Source organism: Perca fluviatilis, chromosome 14 (genome assembly GCF_010015445.1).
Source record: "Perca fluviatilis chromosome 14, GENO_Pfluv_1.0, whole genome shotgun sequence".
Taxonomy (NCBI): Eukaryota; Metazoa; Chordata; class Actinopteri; order Perciformes; family Percidae; genus Perca; species Perca fluviatilis.
In genome coordinates this window covers 34,568,485-34,596,479 of record NC_053125.1, presented here as the reverse complement: position 1 = coordinate 34,596,479, position 27,995 = coordinate 34,568,485, and the positions used below count along the sequence as shown (strand labels likewise).

The 27,995-nt window shown below is 40.5% G+C and overlaps 1 protein-coding gene and 1 long non-coding RNA gene across 3 annotated transcripts in view; one reads left to right on the top strand and one right to left on the bottom strand.

The window, feature by feature from the left end:
- Nucleotides 1–27,584, bottom strand: part of LOC120572771 (zinc finger protein 420-like) — a 54,240-nt gene extending 26,656 nt beyond the window's left edge. The window contains exons 1-2 of one of the 2 annotated variants that reach the window (XM_039822200.1): nucleotides 6,677–6,723; nucleotides 3,190–3,361 (exon numbers count right to left, since the gene is read on the bottom strand). In XM_039822200.1, coding sequence (XP_039678134.1) covers nucleotides 3,190–3,300 — 111 coding nt within the window. In that variant the 5' untranslated portion in view covers nucleotides 3,301–3,361; nucleotides 6,677–6,723. Of the gene's footprint in view, nucleotides 1–3,189; nucleotides 3,362–6,676; nucleotides 6,724–27,440 lie in introns of those variants that run through there. The other variant, XM_039822199.1, reaches the window with a different exon arrangement.
- Nucleotides 24,473–26,043, top strand: LOC120573019. The gene is made up of 3 exons (XR_005641593.1): nucleotides 24,473–24,603; nucleotides 24,849–24,930; nucleotides 25,082–26,043. It is a non-coding gene; the product is annotated as an uncharacterized LOC120573019 (long non-coding RNA).
- Nucleotides 27,585–27,995: the final 411 nt, after the last annotated feature.

Here is a 27,995-nt window from a genome sequence, read left to right as displayed (position 1 = left end):
AAGTGTAGTAAAATAAAGACCTAAATGTTTATTTTTGACTTTTTTTCACCACAATTCTGAGAGACATATTGCCCAAAATCTCAAAATTGACCAGTGGAAAAAAAACAATGTTTTTGCCTGCCGTGTCTCACCTTCAACAACAAAAACAACCACTGGTTGGGAAAAGGATATTTTACAACAACTTTGAATGTAGCACGAGGCTGGCGAGGCGAATTTCAAGTGAACGCAACATCTGTGTTGTTTTTCAAACTCTTGTCAGTGTATATTTATACAAGTACAGCCACACTGAACTAATCAATATAGGACTATGATACAACATAGCTGTTACGAGAGCCTTCCAGGTGGCTCATAACATCCCAGAGGACATGGCCAGACCGGGTGCTCCGTGGATTGTTGTTGGCCGCTAGCACACTGAGCTAGCTACCGGCAGGTTCGAGACAAGAACTCTGGCAAGACCAGAGGAGGAGGAGGACTGTGCATTTTTTTGCATAATGAATGGAGTACCAACAGGAGAATCATTGGTCACCACTGCTCACCTGACCTGGAAGCCCTGTCGGTAATATACAGGCCATTTTATTTACCACGAAAACAGCACACTGCCGTCTACATAGCCCCTGATCCAACTACTCCTGATCCCAGCATACATCCCGGTCAGAAGGACTATACAGCCAAGTAGAAGGACTAGCAAAACCTGGCCTGAAACTACCCTATCCCAGCTCCAGGACTGCTTCCATAAGGACAGGATTGTCTGCAATATGTTACAAAACAGAGCCCTTTGTTTATTGTTATGATTTCATCTTGCTTGTATGCTGCACAATTTACATTACAGCAGAGGTGTACAACTGAATGTTTACTCAGATGTCAATGTTCCTACACTAGTTCAATTAGTATTTTGTATGTCTTTAAAAAATTTTTACTTGAATACTTACATTTTAAAGAAAATAAATAAGAACTGTTTTCGTGCAACATTGTGCCCATTATTATCATCAGTGATTAAGTAACTCAGACCTTTAAAAACACATTTTTAAAGGATATTGTCTAATTATCGTTATTGTCAAAATATCAAGATATTGGGCCTCATTCACCAACCGTTCTTACGAAGAAATGTGTTCTTAAACCCTGCTTACGAACCTTTTATGAAGATTCTGGCAGTCACTAATGTTTTCTTAACTTTGTTAGCTAAGAACAAAATCTACGAACACTGAAAAGCACTCTTACGCACATTTGAGTGATGACAATTTGCTCCAAATGATTGCTTACTGCATTTTATTTAATTCTAGTCGTTTACAATGATAATATTGTACTGTAATGTATTTCTGATCATTTGTTGAAAAAAATATCATAGTATGCAAAAAAAACACTAACACTGCAATTTACATCAGTAATTAAACTGATTACATCTTGCGTTATTTGGTGATTGATCGCTATTTATATGGCCAAAATGCAGTGGTAGAATGTAACAAAGTACAAATTCGTCCTAACTGTACTTAAGTAAATTTTTCACGTATCTGTACTTTACTTAAGTAGACTCAATAGTGCATAGCCTACTTTTGACTTTTACTTTGTTACATTTTGCAGCAATTATCTATACTTTCTACTCCACTACATTTCTACAATGTTCCGTTACATTTTCTGATTAGTTTCCCCCCTGCCAAAACGTCTTCCTGACCGTCACACGTTTGTCTCACCAGTAAAGTTTGGTTGCCGTAGATACTGTATATATGGGGCCCCGCTGATCCAAGCCGGCTCCGGTGCTCCAGAGCCCGGGCGCAGTGCCGCTGACCCTCGGTAATACAGCCCCCGGTAAAAGTGAAAATGAAAAATTTGTTTTTATTATTCCCGTTTTTAAATCATAGTTGCCATCTATTTCTCACCACAGCGTCGTTTACTCCTCGCCAGGCTGCGTAAGACGCGTTCATATCTTATTTATTTGGCTGGACCTCTTCACATCTCCCCATGTCCGCTGCTTCACACTCTGTATTTGCTTACTTGCATGGTTAAAGAAAATAAAATACATCCATGACTAAAACCAACCGCATTCCGATTCTAACAACACATTTCCGTTTTATGCTGGTTAGGATAGGAATTTTTTTTAAAAGCCAGGCCTTGTTTGTGGTAGTGGACACCTTCTACTTTTACTTAAGTAAATATGTCTCTGGTTATTTGTACTTTTATTTAAGTACTGAGATTCAGTACTTCCTCCACCGCGGCTCCGACAATCTCCGAAAACCTGTCTCCCAGGAGGTGCACAGGAAGTGTCATGTCCTTATATGGGAATTTGCGGGCGTTTTCTTGCTGCTAATTAGGAACAACTGGCACGCGCTTTCAGTTACGAAGACGCGGGATTCATCAATCCGAAGAACACAGATGCGAACAATTCTGCTGTTTAAGAACACGTCATGAATCCGGCGTAGACTTTTCTTAGGAACCTTCTTAAGAACATATTTAAGAGAAAACTTAGGAAGATATTGGGGAATGAGGCCCATTATTTTTTGTCCATATCGCCCCACCCCTAATGTGGCTCCACACTGCTAGTCTGTTTAATGACAATTACATGTTGCTAGCAAATTGCCCTAACACAACCTGAGTCTCATCACTGATTGGTCAATCATCTCAGGAGAGAGAGAGCAAGGGTTAATATGGGCTTTTTTTTACAAGGCTAATATATGTCCTGAGTGCTGTCATCTCCTCCTTCTGACATGGTTCCAACTTCAAGAAAGAAACACACCGTAAGCTACGCAGTGAGCCCGCATGGCAACTTTAGGAGACTCGGATGAAGCTGGGAACACGCTGTTTCCACACCGAGGTAATCCACCGTGATAATAATATTTTAAATGAAAACGGTAATTGTTAGTGTCAACATTTTTACCGTGGTTTACTGTTACACCGGTAATTGTTACATCCCTAATGCGTAAGCAGCCTAAAAATATATATTTACTGACCGCTGCTCTGAACTGAAACCGTCATAATCATACCATTCAAGGAGTTAGGCTACTAATCATTTACACACATTAACAGCTGTAGCTGGGCTGCACAATATATCCTAACTAATTAACTTAAATTGAAACAGGTAAACGTTGTGGTGCATTCAAAGTTATTGTAAAATACCCTTTTGTCATCTGTTTTTGTCATCTAAAAGATATTTGTGAAACCCTCCTCAGTCTGGAGTAACCTCTTTCCTTCACTCACCTCCTCCTTCTTCCTCTTGCTCCCTCGCTCCTCTGTGTCTCCCGAGGCCTCACTGACAACTTTCCTCTTGCCCTCCTTCTTCTTCTCCTCCTTCTCCTTGTGTTTCTGCATGTACTCGGCGATAAGGTCGGGGCCGTCCAGGTTGTCTTGCGGCTCCCATGTGTTATCCTCACTGGAAAGGTGAGTGCAGACAGAAGAAAATATCCTCAGGCTTTGTTTTTAAGCAATGAATTCTCACTCCAATTCGTATTATTCCTTTTTTGCTATTGCCATTTTGTAAGGTTATTTGCGGGTCTGCAACTTATATATACATCATATACTAGAATACCATTCAAATTCCATTCGATTTTCTTTTTAATATTCAAATAATATTTGAATATTTATTGCACAATTGCAGACTGTAAAATAATATGTACTACTTAGGCATATGCATTGTCAATGCCATTAAAACCTCCTTCTTGCAGATTGTCTCATTAATGAGAATATAGCTGTTAGAAGGTAATATATGAAGTAGACGCTAACTGCCAGCTGTAGGGCAGCTAACAAACTTTAGCTTTCTCCATGAAGCTCCCAGCTAAAATAACGTTACTATACCTCGTGACTAACATTACTCAGTACATAACCTTAGCTCTGTAATGTTGTACTAACGTATGGTACATAACGTTAGCTTGGACCTCACAATGCCTTGTGTTTCTCACTCCCGCTAAGTTATTGTTCATAATACGTGACATGAGCAACACATGCGGCTAGGCCAAGGCGAGAAGAGGGAGATTAGCTAACATTAGCCAACATATTTATAAAAAAAGTCACATTCGAATAGTATTGACTTTTTTTATTATTAGGGCCCGAGCGCCGACAGCGGTGAAGGCCCTATTGAAACTGAAGGAATTATTCTAGGGATGCACGATATTGGATTTTGGCCGATATTTTCAAACTCATTTTGGCCGATGCCGATGCAGATACCGATACTGATGTATATACACATATTTCCCCTGATATACTGTTCACTTTAATTCTACTGAAGAGAAATCCAAGCATCTCTCCTGTACTACCTTTACCTTATTACAGTCATGTGTTGTAGATAAGGCAATACACAAGACCAACAACATTTGATTCTACCATAAATGTATCATTTTACAAATGTAGACAGACATTCACCCCTGAAAAATAGTTAAATTATTTAACTTGGAGGAGAATAAATTATATGCCAGTGCCACATTTTATTTTTAAGTTCAGACTTCAAACTTCGTCCTTAGGAGTAAAATAAATAAAAATAAATTTTCAAATAAAAAATGTAACTCATCTCCTACTTGAACAGGTCTGCCAAATGCCTTACATCAGAGGCAACGCTAAACAGCCGTTCACTGTCAACACATAGCACGACATGCACTCGTTCTCTTTCTATTTTCCATTTCACAAACGTATTATCAAATGCAGATGCAATTGCAGCTGCTGTGTGAGAACCGGAGCATTCCTGTGAGTGTAGTTCGGACAGCTTTTTTAAGGGTGAAGTCTTCGTCTATCCACTGGGCAGTGAGGCTCAACATGCTAACAGGACTCACGCTTGATGTCCAAATGTCCGCTGTCTGTGGTAAAGCTAATGTGACTAGCGCCGCGAGGAGCTTTTCAATGTGACTGGTGACAACACTCTGGAGATCAGATAACGGCACATCAGAAAAGTAGCACCGGCTAGGCATAGCCTGGGCATAGCATACCGCGGCTCCACCACGCTCAACGGCTGGTTATCAAGCAATACATTCAAAATTCAACTTTTACCTTTGGGTGGTCGTTGCTGTATTTCCTAGCTTTGTCAAAGGACTGAAGTAGAGGCTGCTGATGGGTTTTTGCCGGCGTTTTTTCTTCTTACTTTTCTCGGTGCTGCTCAGGATGACAGCTCTTGAGATGCGTAATCATATTTGTAGTGTGGAACACGCCTCCTCGCATCACTTGTGCTTTACAAGTACTGCATATAGCAAGTTTGTTATCTGTTTTACATTCGAAATACCTCCACACAGTCTACATGTTGGAAGTTTAAGTTGCTGGCGCTCATGCTATGTTCATGGTCGTCATGTGCGCATAGTAAACAAGACAACCTATCGGCATGGCTCATCGGCAGAAATATTCATATCTGCCGATGATGGCCATTTTAAGCTTTTATCGACCGATACCGATGTCGTGCCGATTTCATCGTGCATCCCTAAATTATTCTCTCTTTCTTTCTTTCTTTCTTTCTTTCTTTCTTTCTTTCTTTTTCCCATCAAATGAATTGGCTTTTTGAGGGGCTTAACATATTCCAAAACTCACCAAATTTGGTGGTCGCATCAAGTCTGGTGAAAATGTACGCATTTTAAGGGTTTCGGGAAAAAAATGGCTCGCTAGCGCCCCCTAGAAAGTTAAAACAATTGAGCCCCTGCAGTGCGTTTAACGTAGACTCACGAAACTTGGTACACATATGTAACATGTCAACATGTACAAAGAACGTCATTAGAGCCATACCCTAAACCCAACAGGAAGTCCGCCATTTTGAATTCAAAGTTCGAAATTAGTGCGATTTTGGCCATTTCCACATGTCGTACTTTAACGAACTCCTCCTAGAGATTTCATCCGATCAAATTCAAACTCGGTCTGTGCCATCTTAAGAAGTTAAAGATGAAAAGTTGTTAAAAGAAAACTTTTTGTCATAGGGCGTGGCCGTGGCAGGGCAGCCATTTTGTGCTTTTCGCCATCAAAACAGGAAGTGGGTGTAACTCGAGTGTACGTTGTCCAACTGGCTCGAAACTCTTGTAAGAGCTATCACTGAACTCAGCAGAGACTTCATTCTTCATTGGTGATGGTTTGGTCCGTCCCCTAAGATTTAGCCAAGCCCCCTTTCATAACTAATGATCCGATTGATGTAGACTCTTGTGTGAGGTATCATTGAACTCAGCAGAGACTTCCTTCTTTATTGGTGATGGTTTGGCCCGCCCCCATGTTTAAGCCTCGCCCGCTTTTATAACTAATGACCCATTTGACGTAGACCCTTGTGTGAGGTACCATTGAACTCAGCAAAGACTTCCTTCTTCATTGGTGATGTTTTGGCCCGCCCCCTATTTTCAAGCCACGCCCCCTTTCATACATGCTGACCCATATAAGGTAGAGTCTTGTGTGAGGTATCATTGAACTCAGCAGAGACTTCCATTTTAATTGGTGATGGTCTGACCCCCCCTATGCTTTAGCCACGACCCTTTTCACAGCTAATGAACCGTATGACGTAGTCTTGTGTGAGGTATCGTTGAACTCAGCGGGGAGTTCCCTTTTCATTGTTCACAATTTGCAGTGTCTGAGTGCCGCGCAAATGCACAGTCGCAAGAAGCGGCATCTGCCGGTAACCCCGACATGCGCAGACGGCCCGTCCATCGCTGCTCGCAGCTTTAATTCAAATTATATTTGAATTTCTGCATTCGTTCCAACAGCCCTAATATATACATACAAATAGACTCATACTTACTCTGAGAACCCCTTCCATTTCAGCAGAAACTCTACTCTTCCCTTCACCACTCTGCGGTCCAAAATCTTCTCCACCACATACTCCTCCTTCACTGCTGCTGCAGCTGCAGGCTGCTCCTCCTCCTCCTCCTCCTTCACTGCTACAGCTGGAGGAGGTGCTGTAGGCTGCTCCTCCTCCTCCTCCTTCACTGCTACTGCTGCTGCAGGAGGTGCTGCAGGCTGCTCCTCCTCCTCCTTCACTGCTGCTGCAGCTGCAGGAGGTGCTGCAGGCTCCTCCTCCTCGGCCTTCTTGCCCTTCTTTCCTGCTACTGCTGAGGGCTCCTTTGGTAGACCCAAGGGGGAAACATGCAGAGATAATGATACAAGGGTTAGACGAACTAATGGGAGGTGGGAGTGAATTATACTTTACCATGTTTTACTATATTAAAATATTCTGTGTGAATGGAGAAAAACAAGGGCCAATGAGGTGACCAATTCATATCTCCTGCATTAAAACTGAAATAACTACTAAAATGTAAGTCACAAAAGTCATTAACTGGAGATACAAGCTACATGCACAGTAGCCTCAATCAACGACGTTCATTTACCAGAAAATCGCCAGATTTTCCTCGCCTTGCAGAACTCAGTTAGTTTCAGGAAACAACAACAAACTTTTAGCTAAAATGGCAAGGTTTGAAAAACCTTTTGATCGTATAAGGCAGGCCTGGTTGGTTCTTTCGGGGAATAATTGACCCCAACAACAACCACATCCTTATAGTGGCATTGACAATGAATAAGCCTGAGTAGTGTAGTGCATATTAATAACTAAATCTTTGAATATTATTTGAATAACAGTATAGCAACCTGTGCGCTAACTTGTTGCTCTCTCTAATATAACCAATATAAGCTGCTCTGTTTAGGCTACAAAACGTGTAGTGAAGATAACTGGTAGACGCTCAGTCTAGATGCTAGTTCTGGGTTTATCACCAGGTTCACTCAGCTGTGTCTGCCAGAACACCACTTAAGGCCAAATTTTCCAGAGGATAAATGAAGAGCTGAGAGATGGTTCTTATTCTGTTAATTTCTTCCTCTTTCTTGTGTGTGTGTGAGTTTGAGTGTGGTTTCTATAAAGAGAGAAGCAAAATGCAAATGAATAAAGGAAACCTATGTATACACTCATTCCTCCTTAAGCAGTAATATACATTACCAAACGTGAGATAAACAATAGTCAGAATATGGCTATATATCTCTTAAACTCCAATAATGTTATCAGAGAAAATGGATTCAAACACTTATTATATGGGATTCTCATAGATTTTCTTCCATCCGTTAAGTTACCGCTAACGTAGACAACATTTCCTGTTATCTATGATACGCTTTAAAGCCTCCAACTAACTAAACGGCCGGATGCTTTTATTGTGAAAACCCCGGACCGGATGCTATGTTCCGTTCGAGCTAGCAAAGCCTCGATAGCAGTACAGATAACTATATTTAACACAACTTACTTCTTATTTTACTCAACCACAAAGTACCGATCAATCCTAACAATTAGTAAAAGTATAAACATGTTTAAACACAATGTTACATATTTTGACCCAACGTGCTGAGTCAGGTGAGCCGAAGGCGATGAACTAGCATGTACGAATGTGGATATAATTAGCACAACAGTCGCCTAGCGACCCCTAAAACTCCTAACTCTCATCCACATCAAATATAAAAAATAATAGCTGGTTTAACAATGAAATACAATATCAAATCTTCCCTTGATGAGTGACATGTATCTAAGCTAAGAATAGCTGCCATGGAATCTGTACATATTAGAGCTCTCAATGGTTTAACCTATTCAATCCCCCTAAGAGCTGTAATTATCATCTCTATAGAGTATACAGATAGAACATTAATTAAGCCTATATCCATCTCTTTTGTTACATTTTGGAATATATATCCCAATACCAAAATTCCCATTTTGTGGATCGTTTGATCCATCTGTATATATTTTAACATATCCATAGAATGAAGTTTTTATATATCCCTGGCAATTGCTGCAAACGTTTTCATTTGGATTAGGGCTGCTCGATTATGGAAAAAATAATAATCACGATAATTTTGGTCAATATTGAAATCATGATTATTTAAGACGATTACTCATTAACATTTGGATATAATGGATAGTGTTCAGGGTATAATCTGTTAGTGTACTTTATGTCACAGAAAGAGTCTTTGGATCAGAATAAAATCTGTTTTACTACTGTGAGTCAGTTCAGCTTTACAGATATCACACATGTTACACAGCTAATGAACAGTTCCACAGACATATGAGAATGTTTTTATGTTACATATTGTTTGTGTTGTGAAGCAACGGATGTGGCACTGTGTCCAAGACAAATTTCCCCTCGGGGACAATAAAGTGTATTCTATTCTATAACAAAATGTGCATCTCACATCACATGTTCACTCACTATGACCACTACTACTGTCATTACGAAACATTGTGCCAAAATATCAACAATAATGATGGCGTCAATGGGCTTATTTGCTAGCTAACCATAGGAAAAATCCAGCACATAGACGGTACCTTAGAGTAACATTACGTGAAACAGGTGATTTAACGTCCCTGTTCCTTTACATACAGTTAAACAACAAAACTATATGCTGAGGGAACATTACTATGTTTGTTTTCATGTTGGTTTTAAGCAATATGCCTATGCACCCCCACCATGCTGGAAAAAGTTTTAAACAGTAAGTGAATACAGCGTGTCGGGGGAATACAACGTCTATAGACAGTATACGACAGCGGGGGGCAAAGGCAGAGGGACCGCAGGGTTAGCTAACGTTAGCTGTTCCCAGACAACTGAGTTGGTTTTGCCTTTTTTTGCTCACCAAACTCTGCTGCCATCTTTACTCGCGCTGAGTTTTTAAATTCCAGCGGATGATATGCACACGACTTGCCTCCCTGACTGGCTTCGGGAGGTGCGGATGTGCACATGCGCGTGTCATTCAGAACACAAGACAAAATAAACAGAACATGGCAAAAAAAGAAATTCTCAATTATACTATTTTGGTGATCGTTGGGAGCCAAAATCGAAATTGAAATCGAAATTCAGTTAATTGCAAAGACCTAATTTGGATACTGTCTTTCCTTCCAATAGTTCACTGTTAACCTCTGGTGATGGAAGAATCCATGGGGGAATAGCACTTATGCCGCCTTTCCCACTGGCAGTTGAAATCCGCTCCGACACAGCTTCGAAACGACCAGAAGTCATTAATTTCCTATGAAGATTTGCAGACCGCATGCAAATGGGTCCGAACCGGGTCCGAACGAGTACAGTGCGAAAACAATCGTGTCAGTTGGTCATCCGGATGTGTTAAAAAAAACTGAACTCTTGCGACAGTCTACAGACGGTTCCTATCCAACAATTCCAGCGGAAGTTAGCGTTGCTATGGTACTGATAAACAAACCTGCTAATGCTAATTGGTTAGCTAGCAACAGACATCGACCTATTGACATTATACTGCTATATCACATTTAACTGACCTGACAACGTCCTGAGCAACTTTTTTCCACGCAGCAACCTTTCTGTTTATATCTCTATAGCCCTCATCAGAGAGGTCATAGAGAATCGTACATTCAGACACTTATCAGTCATTGAAAGTCTCTCCGGCATTTTTGTTCTACTCGCTTCTGACGCTTTTCAACGTTGTAGTACGACGTCCGCTGGGGGCATATTGCGTATTAAGGAGCTGATTTCAAATGCCAGTGGGAAGGCAACGTTAGAACCAGTGAAGGACTAAGTTTCAGTTCTTTAATGCCTTATTGTTCTGCTATGCTGTTGATATTCCAACCAAACACTTGATTTTGTTTGATATTCCCAGCAATCATTAAGAACTGAAATTGCTGGATTATTAATACTTCCCAATGACCTAACCCAGTATGTTAGAGACAATTTAACATACCTTAGACTGAGTGGAGATTCTTCTGATTCTACTTATAAAGCACACGTAGTAAAATGTTTTTTTTAAAATATGTTTTTCATGCTGAACTATAAACTACACATCCATAGTCTATGGTAGATCTTATTAAAGCTTTATATATGTATATCAGAGACTGCTTATCAGCTCCCCAACAATGTCCAGGGATCATCCTCATTAGATTTAGAACCATTTTACATTAGGTTTCAACATGCTGTATATGACATTTCCATGTAAGTCTTTCATCCAACCACATCCCCAATATTTAAATTTCTTCTCTTTCATTTGATTGATTGTACATAATGTTATGCCAGCAATCTAGTTAACCCTTGTGTTGACTTTGGGTCAAATTGACCCATTTTCATTTTTTGTTTTATATCAGAAAATATGGGACGTAGAAATAAGCGCTGAAAATAGTTTTTCAAGGTTGACGGGAAGACAACACAAGAGTTAAGCTTTAGCAATTTAGCACATTTTGTAGGAACTGCCTTTCTACTTACTTTTCAAAAGACAGTTTCTCCCTTCCTGTCCAATAAAAAACAGATCTCCAGATGTGTGTTGATGTTGAATGTTTGTGATAAACTGACAGATTATATGGAGTCAAAAGAGTGTCATAAAGAAGAATACGCCCGTAAAAAAGTAAGAAACTTAACATGAAAGTTCAATTCTATTCAGTTTAATTAAGAAGACAGAGCAAATTAATAAAATGAATGATTATACATGAGTTAAAAATGCCAGAATTAGCCAAACACTTGTAAACTTCCCCTCAAATACAACCAGCTGTTCTCATGTGTCTAATCCACTGAAGAAGACTGTGGGATACCATAGGTATATATACCACACATACAGATACACATACATACATACATACATACACATACATACATATACATATACATATATATATATATACACATATATATATATACATATATATATATATACATATATATATATATATATACATATATATACATATACATATATATACATATACATATATATACATACATATACATATATATACATACATATACATATATATACATACATATATATACATATATATATATATATACATATATATATATATATATACATATATACATACATACATATATATATACATACATACATACATATATACATACATACATATATACATATATACATACATATATATACATACATATATACATATATACATATATATATATATATATATATATATATATATATATATATCCACACACACACACACACAGAGAGAGCAGAAAGAGAGGCACAAAGACAGGCAGGCAGGCAGGAAAAGAAACACAGGCAAGAGACAGACAAAGAGACGAGGCAGCAGGCAGAGAGAAAGGCAGACACAGGCAGGCAAGGCAGGCAGGCAGGCAGAGAGAGGAGAGAGGCAGGCACAGAGAGACAGCAGCAAGACACGAGAGACACACAGAGACAGACAAGGAGACACACAGACAGAGAGGCACAGGGGCAGGCACGACAGACACAGGCAGCAGGACACACACAGAGAGACAGGAACAGAGACATCCCAGACACAGACACCACAGACAGGAGAGCGACACAACGAGACACAGACGCAGGACACACAGACACGAGAAGATAGACTCCCAGACAGAGGCAGACGAGCAGACACCAAGCACAGAGCATGAGGAGGAAATACGAGTGGAAGACACACAGACAGGAGTCAGGACAGGAAGAATAGGAAGCACAGGAGGAAATCAAGAGGAGGGAGAAGACAGGGACAGTAGTGGAATATGGACAGGGAGGGAGAGGAATAAAGGAAAGAAGGAACACATGATACAGTGGATGGAGTAGGAAAGACAGAGGAAGAGAAGGAATATAAATGGAAGAGGTGGAACACACGGACAAGGTGAGGAGGAGGAAAGAAATGAGTGAGACATGGAAGAAGGACAATGGAAAGGCACACACGAGATATGGATAGGAAAGGATAGTGGAGTCTTGGAGGAAAGAGGAATAGTAAAGGAATGGTAAGGAAGGAGTGAAAGGAAAGGGATAGAGAGGGAAATGGACAGTGAGTGGAGAGGAAGGAAACATGGAAAGGGGTGGTGGATGGGAAAGGAAAGGAGATAAATAGAAAGGGAATAGATGGATGGAAGGAAGGAGATGAGTGGGAAAGTGGAGGGAAGGAGTGGAGAATGAAGAAGGTAGAAAGGGAGGGAGTGAGGGAGAGCTTATGGAAGGGAAAGGGGATAGGTGGGATAGAAAGGATGTTAATACTTGTGTGGTGTGTGCCGGTGTCTTTGTGTAAAGCAATAAAATCTGGCTAATTTTCGTAAAAAATAAAATAAATAAAAGCGCCGTTAGTATTGTCTTGCTTTAAGCAGGTTTCTCTCCTCGTGGGCCTCAAAAAGAACAGTCTCCTTCTCTTTCTGTTCTCTTCTGTGCTCTCCTTTCATGCAGAAGCACTGGAAAGGGAGGGGAAAGGAGGAGGGGAGAGGGGTGGAATGGTGTGGGGGCGGGAAATAGGAAGGGTGGCAGAGGAAAGTGAAATGGAAAGTAAGGAAGATGGAGTGCCCTTGAAGGAACCTTGGAGATAGGGTGGAATGGACGCTACGTGGACAGCTGAGATGGAAGCGTGCCGCGATGGAATGGACCACCGGAGAAAAATAGGGGAGGGCCATGTCTTTTTATTCTTTGTTGAGGGGGGGGGAGGTCACCCAACGTTTGTATTAATGAAAAAAGCTAATTTTCAAAGTGGCTTGTTTGGTGCATATTTTTCCATGTGGCTCTCAGTCTTTTCTGATTGCATTTTGATTACAGTTTTTTTGTCCATAACCCAGCCTGCTCCCTTGCCTGCTTCTCCCAGTCCTGATGTTTCTCTACCTGGAGGAGAGTCAGGGACTTATATGACCTTGTTCGAGTATTTTGCTATGTGTGCTCAAAAGACTGAGGAGGCCAAAGCAGCCAGCCTTCATGCTGGAAAACAAGGGTCCAGTACGCTTTTTAGCAGCTCCCCTGGAGTCCGTTCCAGGAAGGAGGTTTAACAAACTCAGGGCTAGATTTATCAAGCCGTTTGCGCCTGTTTCCAGGCGCTAATTGGTCGCAAAGACGGACGTAACTGATGCGGGCTATTTACAAACGGGGCGCACTTGGGTAAAATTGCAGATTGTCTGCCACATGAGCGAGAAGAGACAAGTTGCGCTTTCAATATGCGTTCGTGGGAGGGTCATGGGGAAAGTGGGAGTTCCACCCAAAAAGGTGGGAGGATAAGCGAAGTGCGCATAATTATATGTTCTGTGGTATTTACAAAGACTGTCAGTAAGAGCCTGGTCTATTCTGCGGGGAAATTCTCCGCCTCTTAAAAGCAGTTTTAAACCAGCCGGTAGTCGAAGTTTCCTCAGACCTTTATGCCGCTGGTGAAATGGCAACAGTAATCTGAGCAAGACAAAGACATAGGCGAGGCTGAAAATATCGTTAACACAAGAATTACACTTTCAGTGAACACAACATCATTTAGCGCGCAAGATCAAGCAGCCATGCAATATTAGAGTTACTGGAAGAAATCAAAGATGAAATTGAATCTCCCCCATTCCAGCAGTTGTTAAACTCCTCGCTATATTACAAATATATCGGCATCAGGATCATTTCAAACAGTCATAGCATCAGCTGTTGGAATATCGCAGTCTGCACCCAGCCATATCATAGCACCAGTAGCGCTTTGCTACAGCGCAATTTACGGTATAGTGGGCGGAAAAAGACGCTGATTGCCTGATGGGTGTCAGGGTTGATAAATACTACGCAAAATGTGGAAGCATAGCGTGCGCTATTACCGAACTCGCATAAACAGACGCAGCGCAAACTGCGCCAGTGTTAGTAAATCTGGCCCTCTGAGTCTAACCCTGACGTCTGAGTTGATTTACCCTGAGATGGGAAACTGAGTTTTCAGTTCCAGAACAGCTGATTTGAGTTGGTTCAATCAACTCGGAATAGGTTCACTCAGGGTTACGCGCGTGCACCACCACTATAAAAAGGCAGCATGAATGGAGCCATGATTCTACGATTCACCATGGTAACAACCACAAACAAACGGGTCGACAGAAATACTCATGCGCACAAACAGCGAGTTTGAACATGCATTTCGTTAAAAAAGCAAGACAGCGGCTGCTGCTGCTGCAAAAGACAGAGAATTGGTGTGGGAGAAAATTGCTGCTCGAGTCAATGCATACGCATTAACAGTGTATTCATTTCCTATTTAATCACAGTTAACTTATAATATTACTGGTGAAAACTGGAATTGTATTACACCTATAATTTCATTTAGGTGCAATCCTGCGGGCGAAAAAGTAAATTATACTAATCCCATTCTGAAGCTGCAGCACCATGATCATTAACAGAACTATAATGTATAATCATTTATTTCTTTTTAATGGCTCTCACTGGTTTGTGTCCAGGGAACACTACAGAAACGTTTAAAAAACGTTTAGCGAGTCACACTTTTCTGACGGCTCTGCATACAGTGGCTTTACCATTACAGTATGATGCGCTACACTTATAAAGAAAACTGCCGTTTGCAACATGCGTAATGCGATACAAAGAATCTGCTGGGATGTTAACCCTTGTGTTGCCCTTCGGGTCCCAGTGACCCGAAGGATTATGTACTTCCGTTTACTTTGTTGAGAATTGCTCTCTAAACAAGGGTTAATACAGCACCTTAGTTCTTGGTTGTACAGCATTTTGGTCAGCTTAAACTGTGTTTAAATGTGTTCTAGAAATAAACTTTACTTACTTACTTTACAAGAAACATAAACCAATATGTTTTTTTATTCATGCAGATAAACTGCATTAAAATGTGCCTGATACAGACTGAATGGCATGAGGAAATGAGAACATCTCCCCCCTCTTAGAGGGAAACTCGAGGTTTCTTGAAGAAAACCTGCTCCGGACCAGGTTAGCTTCAGTTAACTGAGCCTGAGGTTAAGTTACCTCTCTTTCTGAAACAGAAAACCCAGAGTTTCCCCTCATCTCAGGGTTAACAAACTCAGAGTTTTCACTAAACCTGCTTTTTGGAACAGACCCCTGATCTCCTGTCTGTCGGCTCTACTGCTACCTGTTCTGCGGGCAACCCCTACAACAAGCAGTCCTTTGACCTGCCTGGCTATATTTTCTGGGAACTATGGAGGCCGCAAGAGAGGACATGGTCGATATGGGTCCTGACGCCATTCCCAGCTTCAACCTCTCTTCAGCCCAGAGCCTGTGCTGACCAGTTTTCCTGAGTTGTCCAGTGTTCCTGAGCCTCCAGAGTCACAGCTGACGTCCAGCCGCCCAGAGTCTACGTCGACCAACCTCCCAAAGTGTTCGCTTACGGGCGATCCAGTGACTTTGTCGGGTTTCGGCATCCCAGTGACTTTGCCGGTCTCCTGCGCCCCAGAGACTGCCCCAGTGATTTTGCTGGTCTCCGGCGTCTCAGAAACTTTGCCGGTTTTGTTGGCAGTCCGGCCGACTCCTGATCCTGTTGCCTGATGCTATTACTTGCCTTGTTTCCTGTCACGGTTCCAGTTGCAATGTATACAAAGTGGTAAAGTAAATGTGTTTTTGATGCTCAGGTATGTTACAGTGTATGTTTTATAACTAAAATACATGTATTAACCTACTGGAATTTAGTCACTGGTGTGTTTAACCCCACTTGCTGTGTGCGGGTGAACTAGGCTGCATTGTTATCTAATATCTTGATACTGCAAATACCATTCATTCCTAAAATGCATTTTTCAACAACACTGAACCTGCTCTTCAGCAGTCTGCTCCTCCTCAGCAGTCTGCTCCCCCTGCTGTTCATAAGGTGCCTCTGCACCCCTTTCGTTTCAGACCCTCCCACCAGCCTTTGGGCCACGCCTCCTCATTTACATTGACATGTGTCAAGTCCAAATGAAAAGGCAATGTTAAATGGAAATTCAAAAGCCAAATATTAAATCCAAATGAAAATCCAATGTTAAATTGAAATTCAAAAGCCAAATATTAAATGAAAATTAAAAGCCAATGTTAAATTGAAATTCAAAAGCCAAATATTAAATGAAAATTAAAAGCCAGTGTTAAATTGAAATTCAAAAGCCAAATATTAAATTCAAAAGCCAAAGCCAAATGGAAAATAAAAAAAAATAATAATATTATTAATTTGATCTCGCTTTGTTTTCTCTTTGGACTTTCAATTTCTCTTTGCACTTTCAATTTGAATTATGAATAAATATTTCGTCCATATTAAAGTGCCTATATTATGACAAAAAAAATCACTTTTTCTGGGATTTGGGGTTTTATTTTGCATCTTTGGTGCTTCCACAGGCATACAAACTTTGAAAAAAAAAATCCATCCATGGTGTTCTGAGTGAAATACGGTTTCTGAATGTGTCCTGCCTTCAGTCTCCGGGTGAGCTGGTCAACATCTGCACGGCTTTCTACGTCACAAGCCGAAACGAGCTGGCTAACTGCAACAGTTAGCATGCTAGCGTTAGCATGCTACCTCGTTCTCAATAGCAAAGCACTGCTACAACACACATAAATTCACCATACTCTACAAAAGAACTACTTACATGTGCGCCCTCGTTTAGAAGAAGTCTCCCAGCTAATCCTGCCTTGTAACTGACTGAAGTTGGAGAAACGGCCTCTTTTACCATCTATGGAGCTAGCTGACATGATCTACGATCTGAGCTACTGAGCATGTGTGAGTGCAATCAAAGATAGTACAGAAGAAGAAGAAAAGAGGTCTCACTCTGTAGTTAAATCAGAGACCTGAACACAGGGTGAAAAGAGGAGCTGCAGCAGTGAGAGAGAGCTGTGCAGTACAACAAAAATATGGTGTTTTCTTTTTTTACATTAAACCATGTAAACCTATTCTGGTACAACCTTAAAATACAATTATGAACCTGAAAATGAGAATAATATGGGTGCTTTAATACACAATTTTTATGACTGCCAGCCTGTTTATCTCAAAGAGCAGGGGCTCACATACATTTCAGTGCAAATATGTGATTCAACATGATTATATTATATTTTTTGATGTTACATTATAAACATTATTGCTATGTAACGCTACTCTCGCAGAACATCAGAACTGACATTAACGTTAGGCTAACGGTAACGTTGTACACTTACCTTCATAGTCATGAATATAGCTGGTTATGTACAGCTTGAATCCTTTTTCCTTTTTGCTTAAAGCCGTGGTTGAGTAGGCCTTAATAAGATGGTGTACATCGTTGATAGTGACACGGGGTAAGTCTTGAAGGCAACGGGTGTAGAAAGTCATGTCTAGGATGTCTTAAAGGAATACGCCGACTTATTTGGAATTTAGCTTATTCACTGTAACCCCCAGAGTAAGACAAGATCTCCGTGCGTGCTGTAACGCTGCCTGACGGTTCCAGCATTAGCTTAGCCTAGCACAGATCCTGCAAGTAACTGGTTCCATCTAGCCTGCTGCTCCAAATTGTGACAAAATAACACCAACATGTTCCTATTTACATGTTGTGATTTGTATAGTCACAGCGTGTACAAAAAAAAAAACGTAACATGAGACACAGCCATCTTCTAACAGCAAACAAACCGGGAACTATATTCTCAGACAGGCTTGCTGTGAGCATATCACTCCGCCCAAGTACTATATTCTTCCGCCTGAGAATATAGTTCTCGGTTTGTTTACAGTTAGAAGACGGCTGTGTCTCATGTTACATTGTTTTTTGTACACGCTGTGACTCTACAAATCACAACATGTAAATAGGAACATGTTGGTGTTATTTTGTCACTTATTCGGAGCAGTAGGATTACTGGAACCATTCACCTTCATGTTCTGTGCTGGCCTGATGCCGCTGGAGCTGTCAGACAGCATTACAGCACGCACGGAGATGAGAAGGGTATGTATGGACTTGTCTAACTCCGGGGGTTACGGTGAATAAGCTAAATTCCCAATAAGTCGGCGTGTTCCTTTAAGATGGCACAGACAAAATTTTAAGTTGATCGGATGAAATCTCTAGGAGGAGTTTGTTAAAGTACGACATGTATATACTCCAGAGATACATTGTTGTCTCTCCGACCATTCCAGTCTACCGCGGCGAAAGCGAGGAAGGCGTCAGAGAGGGTCTCCGCCGGTGAGGAAACCACCACTACCATCAATAATCCTGAGCAACGCGCGGTCGTTGATGCCTAAGATGGACGAACTTCAAATAAACCAAAGGAACTGCTTTGAATTCCGGGAATCAATCCTTATTGTGTTTACCGAGACCTGGCTTCACCAACAAGTTCCTGATTCTCTGCTCAATTTGGACTGTTGCTCACTTGTGCGAGCCGACTGCTCCTCAGAAACGTCCGGCAAGAGGAGTGGAGGAGGCTTGTGCATTTACATGAGTGACAAATGGTGCAGACAGTATACAGTAAGAAACATCACATGCAGCCCGGATACAGAACTGCTCTGTATATCCCTGAGATCACACTACCTCCTAAGGGAGTTTGGCAATATTATCATAGTTGCTGTCTATGTCCCCCCCCCCCCAGCGCCAATGGAAGTAAAGCCGCTACTTGCATAGCAGAGTGCACACACCCGGAGCACCAATCTTCTTTTTAGGTGATTTTAACCACAGTTTTAGAGGCTTTTTTAACCAGGCTTTGAACAATACGTAAGATGCCACGCCTGAAATGATAAGATCCTAGATAAATGCTAATGAAATATTAAGAATGCATATTCTGCAAAGCCAAAAAACCCTCTTTCTAACTCAGACCACAATACAATACACATAATCCCCTCTTATAAATCTGTTTTTACATCAAATAAACCAGAAAATAAGACTGTTAATGTGAATGTGTGGACAGATGATTCCATTTATACACTAAAGAGGTGTTTTATGTGTACAGACTGGTCTATATACCATGCACTAGAGCTTGATGATGCTACTGAAACAATAACTGATTATATAGAATTCTGCTTTGACAATGTGGTAGATAAGAAATATGTAATTGTTTACCCTAACAATAAAACCTACATTACAAAAGAGATTAAAAACTGCATAAATCGGAAAAAGCAAGCCTTCAGAAACAAAGACAAGGCAGCACTGTCAGTTGTTCAAAAATAGCTCAAACAGCTTCTCAGAAATACAAAAGAACAACATAGGCAAACCATGGAAAACAGTATACAAATATCAAATACTAAAAAACTGTGGGCTACTATGAAATCAGTCACTACCATGAACCCTCCAAAAAAATTATTGCCGTGGATGAACTACAAAGGGCAAATGAACTGAATGACTTTTTCCTGAGGTTCGAGTCAGAACATTTCTCCCAGAAGCTGGACAGTGTGTGGCAATCTTACAATCTGATAACGATTACACCCGCTGGCTGGAAGTGGATCCACCCAGCGTTCAGCGCCTCTTTAAAAAAGGTGTGCACCAACAAGTCAACAGGCCCAGATGGACTACCAGCTTTTCTGCTCAAAAACTGTGCAGAGGAAGTAACACCAGCATGGTGTCCCATATTCCAACGGTCTCCGGACGCGCACACCGTCCCAGCTTTATGGAAAAAATCCATTATAACACCAGTTCCTAAAAAGCCCTCTGCCTCAGTGAATAATTACTTTTGACCCATAGCTTTGACTTCAATTGTAATGAAACGCCTTGAGAAATTTGTAGTGTCCCAACTTAAGGCAGAGGTTGAGTAAGTGTTGGACATGTGGAAATTTGCCTATAAACATGAACGCGTACAGAAGATGCATTTCACATATTACTTCTAAACACCTTGAGGACACTAAAGCCTATTCTAGAATATTATTTAATGATTTTAGTTCAGCATTTAATACTGTGCAACCCTATCTGCTTTTAAAGAAATTAAAGGATATGCATATTAACCCTACCCTGAGCAAATGGTTTCACTTTTTTTTAACTAATAGGACACAACAGGTGAAAGTCAATGGCACACTGTCCGAGGTCAAACATAGCAACACGAAGGTCCCACAAGGTTCTTTGGTATCACCCATACTTTTCACATTGTATACCAATGACTAGGGATGGGCTATATGGCCTAAAATCCATATTGTGATATACATTGCAGCCTCTTGCGATAACACACACATATACACACACATACATACATACATACATACATATATATATATATATATGTGTGTATATATGTATATATGTATATGTGTATATATATATATATGTATATATATATATATATATGTGTATATATATATATATGTGTATATATATATATATGTGTATATATATATATATATATAGTATATATATATATATATATATATATATATATATATATATATATATATATATATATATATATATATATATATATATATATATATATATAGCCAGTGAGCCAGTCGTCATAAAAAAAAAAGAAAATCAGAATAGAAAATCAGAAAATCATCCAGGTAACGTCTTATAAATACTTAGGTGTCCATATAGACAATCTTCTCTGCTGGAAAACACACATTGACCACCTGTGCAATAGACTGCAGCAGAGATTAGACTTTCTAAGGCGACTGAGACTGTATGGAGTAAGCAGCCAGATCATGCTCATGTTCTACCGCGCGACTCTGGAGAGCATCATTAGATATGGAATCACAGCACGGTTTGGCAACTTAACAGTGCAGCTGAGAAGCAGGCTGGTCAGCACACACAAGACAGCTATGAGGATAATAGGGAGGAAAGAGTAGAAGCCCATACAGAGCCTGTACGAGCAAGCAGTCAGAAAACAACCCGAAACAATCACTGCAGACTCTCTAAACCTCTTTTTCCTGAATATGAACTTCGGCCATCAGGGAGAAGGGTCCATGTGCCGAGATGTAAAACAAACAGACAAAAGTTATCGTTTATCCCAACGTCCATCAAGCTGTTGAACTCCAATAGTAAAAAATAGTAAATCTTAGCCCAGCAGAGCAGGGGTACAATAAATACACCAACACGTTTCGCACTTTAATTATTACAGTTAATTCTTGGGATGTTGTGTTGTCTGTGCTGTCATATGTGTCCTCCTTTTGTGTCTTAGGACGCTTTGCTGATCTCAAATCATAACTCTAAGAACTAATTAATTATTTAAGTGTAAGATCAACAGATAAGTCTTGAGACCCCTCTTGAAGGATCCCAAACTATCACATGAACGCTGAACACTAGGCAACTCATATCATAGCATGCACGCATATTTTAAGAGGACTGTCTGCAGGGAATGTGTCTGACCAATCACGGTGGGTGGGTGGGCCGCCTGGGCCAAAAATGCCAGGGCCGATTTTTTTGCCCCAGTCCAGCCCTGCTTACAGTTACAGGCCGAGTCTAAATCAGAGGAAGAAATACATGCATGTATAAGTTGGTGTTCCTCTGACAAATAACAAGATTTGTTAGTAAGTTACACCAAGTCATGGTTTAAAGTAACTTTAGAGCCGTTAGATCAGGTTAACGTCGCACTAGCCGCCCTTTTTCACATTCATTTAAAATTTAAAATATCCGTGCTATAGCTAAATGTACTTATCTGACTGAATCTGAATGTAAAGTTTACGTTAGCTAGCTATGTCTGTTGCAGAAAGTTAATTTACTGGCTGTTGTTCCATAATTTAATGTTAAGGTAACGTGGCTAACCATAATGTTAACATTACACAGGCCACTAACGTTAGCTAGCTAAATCATATTTAAAAAAGGTGAAGAGGATCAGGGGCCGTCTAATGGCAGGCTAACGTTCGTACTTTAACTCACATTGTGATAAGGTTCTATTTTTCAGTCCCTCCAGAAAAACGCGATTATGCGATCGCATAATTCAACGCATAATCAGCCAAAGTCCGCATATTTACGCGGGGGTCGCATTTTTTCAAATACGGCGCACTTTTGCCGCATAAATTGCAGATTTCCGCGCAAAATATGCGGGGCTTGCATGATTTCATAATCCCCACATTTTCGTTGCAAAAAAGTCCCGTAATATATCTTAGAAGAAAGTTGAAAAATGTTGCGTTTACTTCACACAAGAGCAGCCATTTTCCCCGTTGCTATGGGAACGTTATGAAGGGACGTAATTACGCGACGTGAACTTCATCGAAAAGCAGGGTGTTGGAGGTTGAATTTCACATGTACTTTGAGTCTCTTAATTTGGTATCCAATAAGAAAGCTATCTTAATATCGCAATATTATCTGAAATTTCTTTAAGTGCTCCTCCTGTCTATATTATTAACGATTTTTGAAAGTCTGTCTCTTTTGTATCTTTTATTTTAGACTATTACTTTTATTTTTACTTTCATATTATATTATTTGTATATATTTTTGTATGTTATTTGTTTACGTATTGCGATGACTGAATATCTGTAAACTCTTTCTTTAAATAAAGTTTCAAAAAAAAAAGCAGGGTGTTGGGGGGGAAATCACTTTCTTTTCTCTTTTTCATCAAACCGCAATTTCATCGCATAAAATTGCATAAATATCATATAGCATAATTATTTATTATTTTGATCAATATTGAGATCACGATTAATTATCACGATTATTTCTTGTTTTATTGTCACATAATTATATAATTATAACTGCTTTTGCATCCATATTGTGCTACATTCCTCCTTTATTGAAGGATACTGTGAAGGAGTATGCCATTTCAGCTGTTGTGCGACCGCTTTCCACACATGCATGTTTGCCGTGAAAGATACAGGCAACGCAATTTTCTGTTCACGTTAACGGCGCATGTGGTGCCTGGTATCTACCGGACGAAATAGCTACGCGGATTTCTGTGGCTCATTACACTGACACTTACATGTCTGCGTTGCGCTCTGATGCTCCGAAACCCACGTTAGAGGCAACATAAACATCGCTAAATGTCACGCTAGTAAACACTAATAACACGTTACACAGCAGCTAACGTTAGCCTACCGTTAGCCACAGTAAACACTAATAACACGTTACACAGCAGCTAACGTTAGCCTACCGTTAGCCACAGTAGTAACTGGATTAAACACGGCTAAAATGCTGACTGCTAAACAGTGTAGTGTGTCTGTATTTCACTGTAGGATTCCAACAGCGGGACGTCCAACAGTCTGCTGCTAAAGCTATGAGCTAAAAGACACAAACTAGCACCGGTCACTGCTGTTGTCTGAAAAACAACACAGACGGGACAAAATGTTGCATTTACTGGTAAACTGGTAAACATCGTGACCGGCTTATGATGACCGACTGCTACCTGTTGTGGAATTTTCCTCACGTTACTCTGTCCTCTGTGACTGTCTACATCTAGAAACTAAGCTGCGCGGTGCAGGCAGGGAACAGCTCTGATTGGCTCATGGAGACATGTGATCAGACAGTGGTTTATGAAGCGCTAGATTGGCTTTGCAAAAACTGTTCTATGAAGAGAATGACGCATTTTAAATATCGCTCGATCACGCAAATTTGATCATGGGAAGCCAAAATCGTGATCGTGATTAAAATTTGATTAATTGTGCAGCCCTACCATGAGCCTAGCTAACGTTACATAAAACTCACATTAGCGTTTATAATCGGCTTTAACAGGGACTAAACACGTTCGATGGACGTATTGAATCACATTTGACTTTAAGATCAATACAATTATCAATATCACAATTCATTTTATTGGTACTTAACCTTTCCGTATCATGTTTATAGCAAAGGTAACTTTGGTAGACGTTTGTTTGCTTGTTTGTTTCACTAGTTATCCCTTATTAAAAAGGTGGTTCTTGCTAAGAACATCATCACAATCTTCTACTAAAAGTCAGGAATACACTGTGTTCATTGCAAAACAAAAGTTTGCAATAATAAAAATACTGCATCCTCACAAAAGAGCAGCATTTTTTTGATAGTAGTTTTCACATAGTGTGTCTGTTTTTATGTTGGTATGATGTATAGTGGAAGATCAGGAAACGTGGCCAGGAGTTGTGAGAGAAGGCGATGCAGAGATGAAGGACATCATACCCCAAGACTAGTTCTGTGTGTATAAGCCTGATCAACAAGTAAAAAGAGTCAGGTATGTTATTCTCTTATTAGTTTGATGCATGATGCAAATTACACACCTGTAATCAAAATTTGTCTAGTATTTGGGGCAGTTGCAGTGCCACTCATGATTCTTAGGCCTATTTGTTGCTCTATTTTTCCATCCCCTGTGTGTTCAAGGGTTCCTAGACTTCCTCTATCATTATTGCTTGTTCCATTTGTTGCAGTATCACTGAAAATGTAAGGATCTTATCTTATTTTAATGTTTGTATTTTTCAGATCTCTCAATTGCCATGATGACCAAGATATTCAACGGGGAAATGTGGAAAGTTGCCATATTCCCAGTCAATACTCATCTGTGGTAAGTTTACAAAAATCTTAATTGAAAAGGGGAGTAAGAAGTAAAGATAAGGAAATAATAGTAGTAGTAGTAGTAGTAGTAGGAAGTAAAGAGAGGGCAGCAGAAAATGACTTTGAATAACGCACAAAACCCAAATCTTTTGTTCTTGCAGCAGCAGTAGCAGCAGCACCGAGGAATCCTACTTTCCTGAGTCCAACACCGAGAGGGCTTTTACTGAAATAATTGACAATATGATGGACAGTGGACAATATGATGAGCAGTACTTGAATTTGTTCAGTAGTATTAGTGTGACAAATCAGTTTTTGTTCTCCAACATATACAGACTGCTGTTGTGAAGCAGGGACACACAGCTCACAAGTGTGTAGTCAAAAGAGAGAAATGCTGTATATTTCAGCGACTCCTACAAATTGAGAAAAATAATGACTTTTCTTAATAAATAAATGTTATTCTTGGCTTGATTGTTCAGTGTCTTTAAGTTTAAATAACATCCTGATCCCATAGGTATCCAAAAATTGAGAAAGGCTAAGCAAGTGACGTTTTTAAAAAAACTGAAAAACAGGGTGCATTGGACATCCTGTTGTGTGCGCAAGCACCTTTTTCCACAGGTTTACAGACACATCTCTACTGATTGGGTATCACCTAGAACACAGCCAATAATTGAGAGACACACCCACCAAACGAGAGAAGACATAACTCAAACCGTTGCACACCGTTCCCAGGAAATGTGCTGTTTTGAGATTGAATGTGCCCCAGCTCTTTGCCTGAGGGGAAGCCCACAGTCTCAGACTTTAAAAAACACTGGTTTAAGCTTTTAATAGTATTTTTAGTATATTAGCCCTTAGTATAGACCAATGTAGGCTAATTATCTCAAAATCTAGCTACATGATCAAAAGGTTTTTTTATTTTCAGAATAGCTTTTAAGGTGTTACAGTGTGCTATTTTCTATAATAATTTGAACTTGTGTAAATTGTCTTTGAGTACCCTGAAAAGCGCTTTATAAATGCACTTCTGATGCCATTTAGGGCAATTTATTTTTGAATAAAGATGGAAATGGCAGTAATGAATTGGGATTTATTTGTATGTATATGTGTGTAACTGTAGTCCCATGTTTCCAGAGAGTGGAGGACATGTGTTCTGTGCCAGTTCATTTTCCTGTAGCTTTGTTTGGCCCAGCGGCTAGTTTGAACTGGAAATGCATTACTCCTTTGTATGCTTCTCCAGTTATCTGCTGCTGAGACAATCAAATGGAGTTTTTGGAAAATGATCTAGTCCCATTTCAGAAGGTGGCATACTGTTCCAGGTAATTATCCAAAAACTCCATTTGATTGGCTCAGCAGCAGGAGCTAATTGGAGACGCATACAAAGGTGTAATGCATGTCCTGTTAAAACTAGCTGCTGAACCAAACAAAGCTACACAGGAAAATGATCACATGGTACAGAAAACATCCACCTCCACCCTCTTGAAACATGGGACTGCAGTTATAAAAGTATAAAAACGACGTCTAAAATTAGTCTGAATTTGACGTTGAAAAGACGTCCACATTTGGACTATAAATAGCCCTTACACGGAGGTCCCCGGACGTCAACATTAGACGTGCGGTAGTACGTCTAAAGACGTCGCCTGGCATTACAAAACAACCCCTTCAGTGGACCGAAATTGGACGTACAAAAATGACATGGAAAAGACATTGCGCAGTGGGATGAGAGCTAATCAGCACGTCTGCGCTCATCAACCACCAGAACCGGACCGTGTGTGTGCGCGCGCACAGAGAGAGAGAGAGAGAGAGAGAGAGAGAGAGAGAGAGAGATGTCTCGTGTCATATGATCGTTAACCATTTTCCATACAATACAGGAAAAATTCCATGCACACCGCAAGGCTGCCAACTTTAAATTGTGTTTCTACATTGACTTGTTCCACATCCCGAGACATTTAAAACTACTGAATCTATGACGTTATTCTACAAGTCCGATGAATTAATCAGCTGTTTGCTATCTGACCGTTTCCTGCTGCTCCATCATTACATCATCTCATCATCATCATCATCATCATCATCATCATCAGAGTCTTTACTTTCAGTCTGAACTGACCTCAACAGATTTAAAACCACATTCAGTCACAGAAAATACAAACAGGGAATATGAAATGTCAGACAAAGATTATTAAATGAAAAGTTCTCTCTCTCTCTCTCTCTCTCTCCCTCTCTCTCTCTCTCTTTCTCTCTCTCTCTCGCGGTGTTTCCTGTGTTCAGCTACGTTAGTTAGTTTTGGAGGGAAAACGCTCCATTGTCTCTCTCTCTCTCTCTCTCTCTCTCTCTCTCTCTCTCTCTCTCTCTCTCTCTCTCACTATATAGAGTCCCATCCTAGCAGGAGTCCTCTTAGGACCCATCTAGTAGGTCTCCCCCCCTCTCTACTTTCCAAAGAGCCGACCATTAGAGCCGAGCCAGCATTTGGTGCGCCAGCAGCAGAAAGCTGCTCCAGCCAGTACCGGTCTATGAGAGGAGAACACGGACCTGAACATGGCTGCTATCAGAGTCCCAGTCTGCTGCTGGTCTTCTGGGGACCTCGGTGCTCCGCTGCTCCGGGTTCTGGTCGTCCTCCTCCATTCCTCTCTGGTCCTGAGATCCAACAGATCTCCACTGGGGCTGCTGCGGCTCCTCCTCTTCCTCCTCCTCTTCTCTTCTTTAATGGCGGATGCATAGCGCCCCCTGCTGTACAGGAGGCTGTGTGTGTGTGTGTGTGTGTGTGTGTGTGTGTGTGTGTGTGTGTGTGTGTGTGTGTGTGTGTGTGTGTGTGTGTGTGTGTGTGTGTGTGTGTGTGTGTGTGTGTTTTTTGGTGTGGTTGTGTGTGTGTGTGTGCAGCTCCAGGACGTTTAAAAGGTGAACTCCACCCAAAAGCTACTTTCTGTCCAAATATGAAGTTTAAAAATCTTTTTCCATCCAGATACTTCTTTATGTCTTACAGTTTAACTTGGTTGCAATTTGTGTATTTAGCAAACTTAGCTTATAAACAGGGGACATAAAGATGTTCTATTTCAAATTAATATTAATTGAAAACAATAATATAAC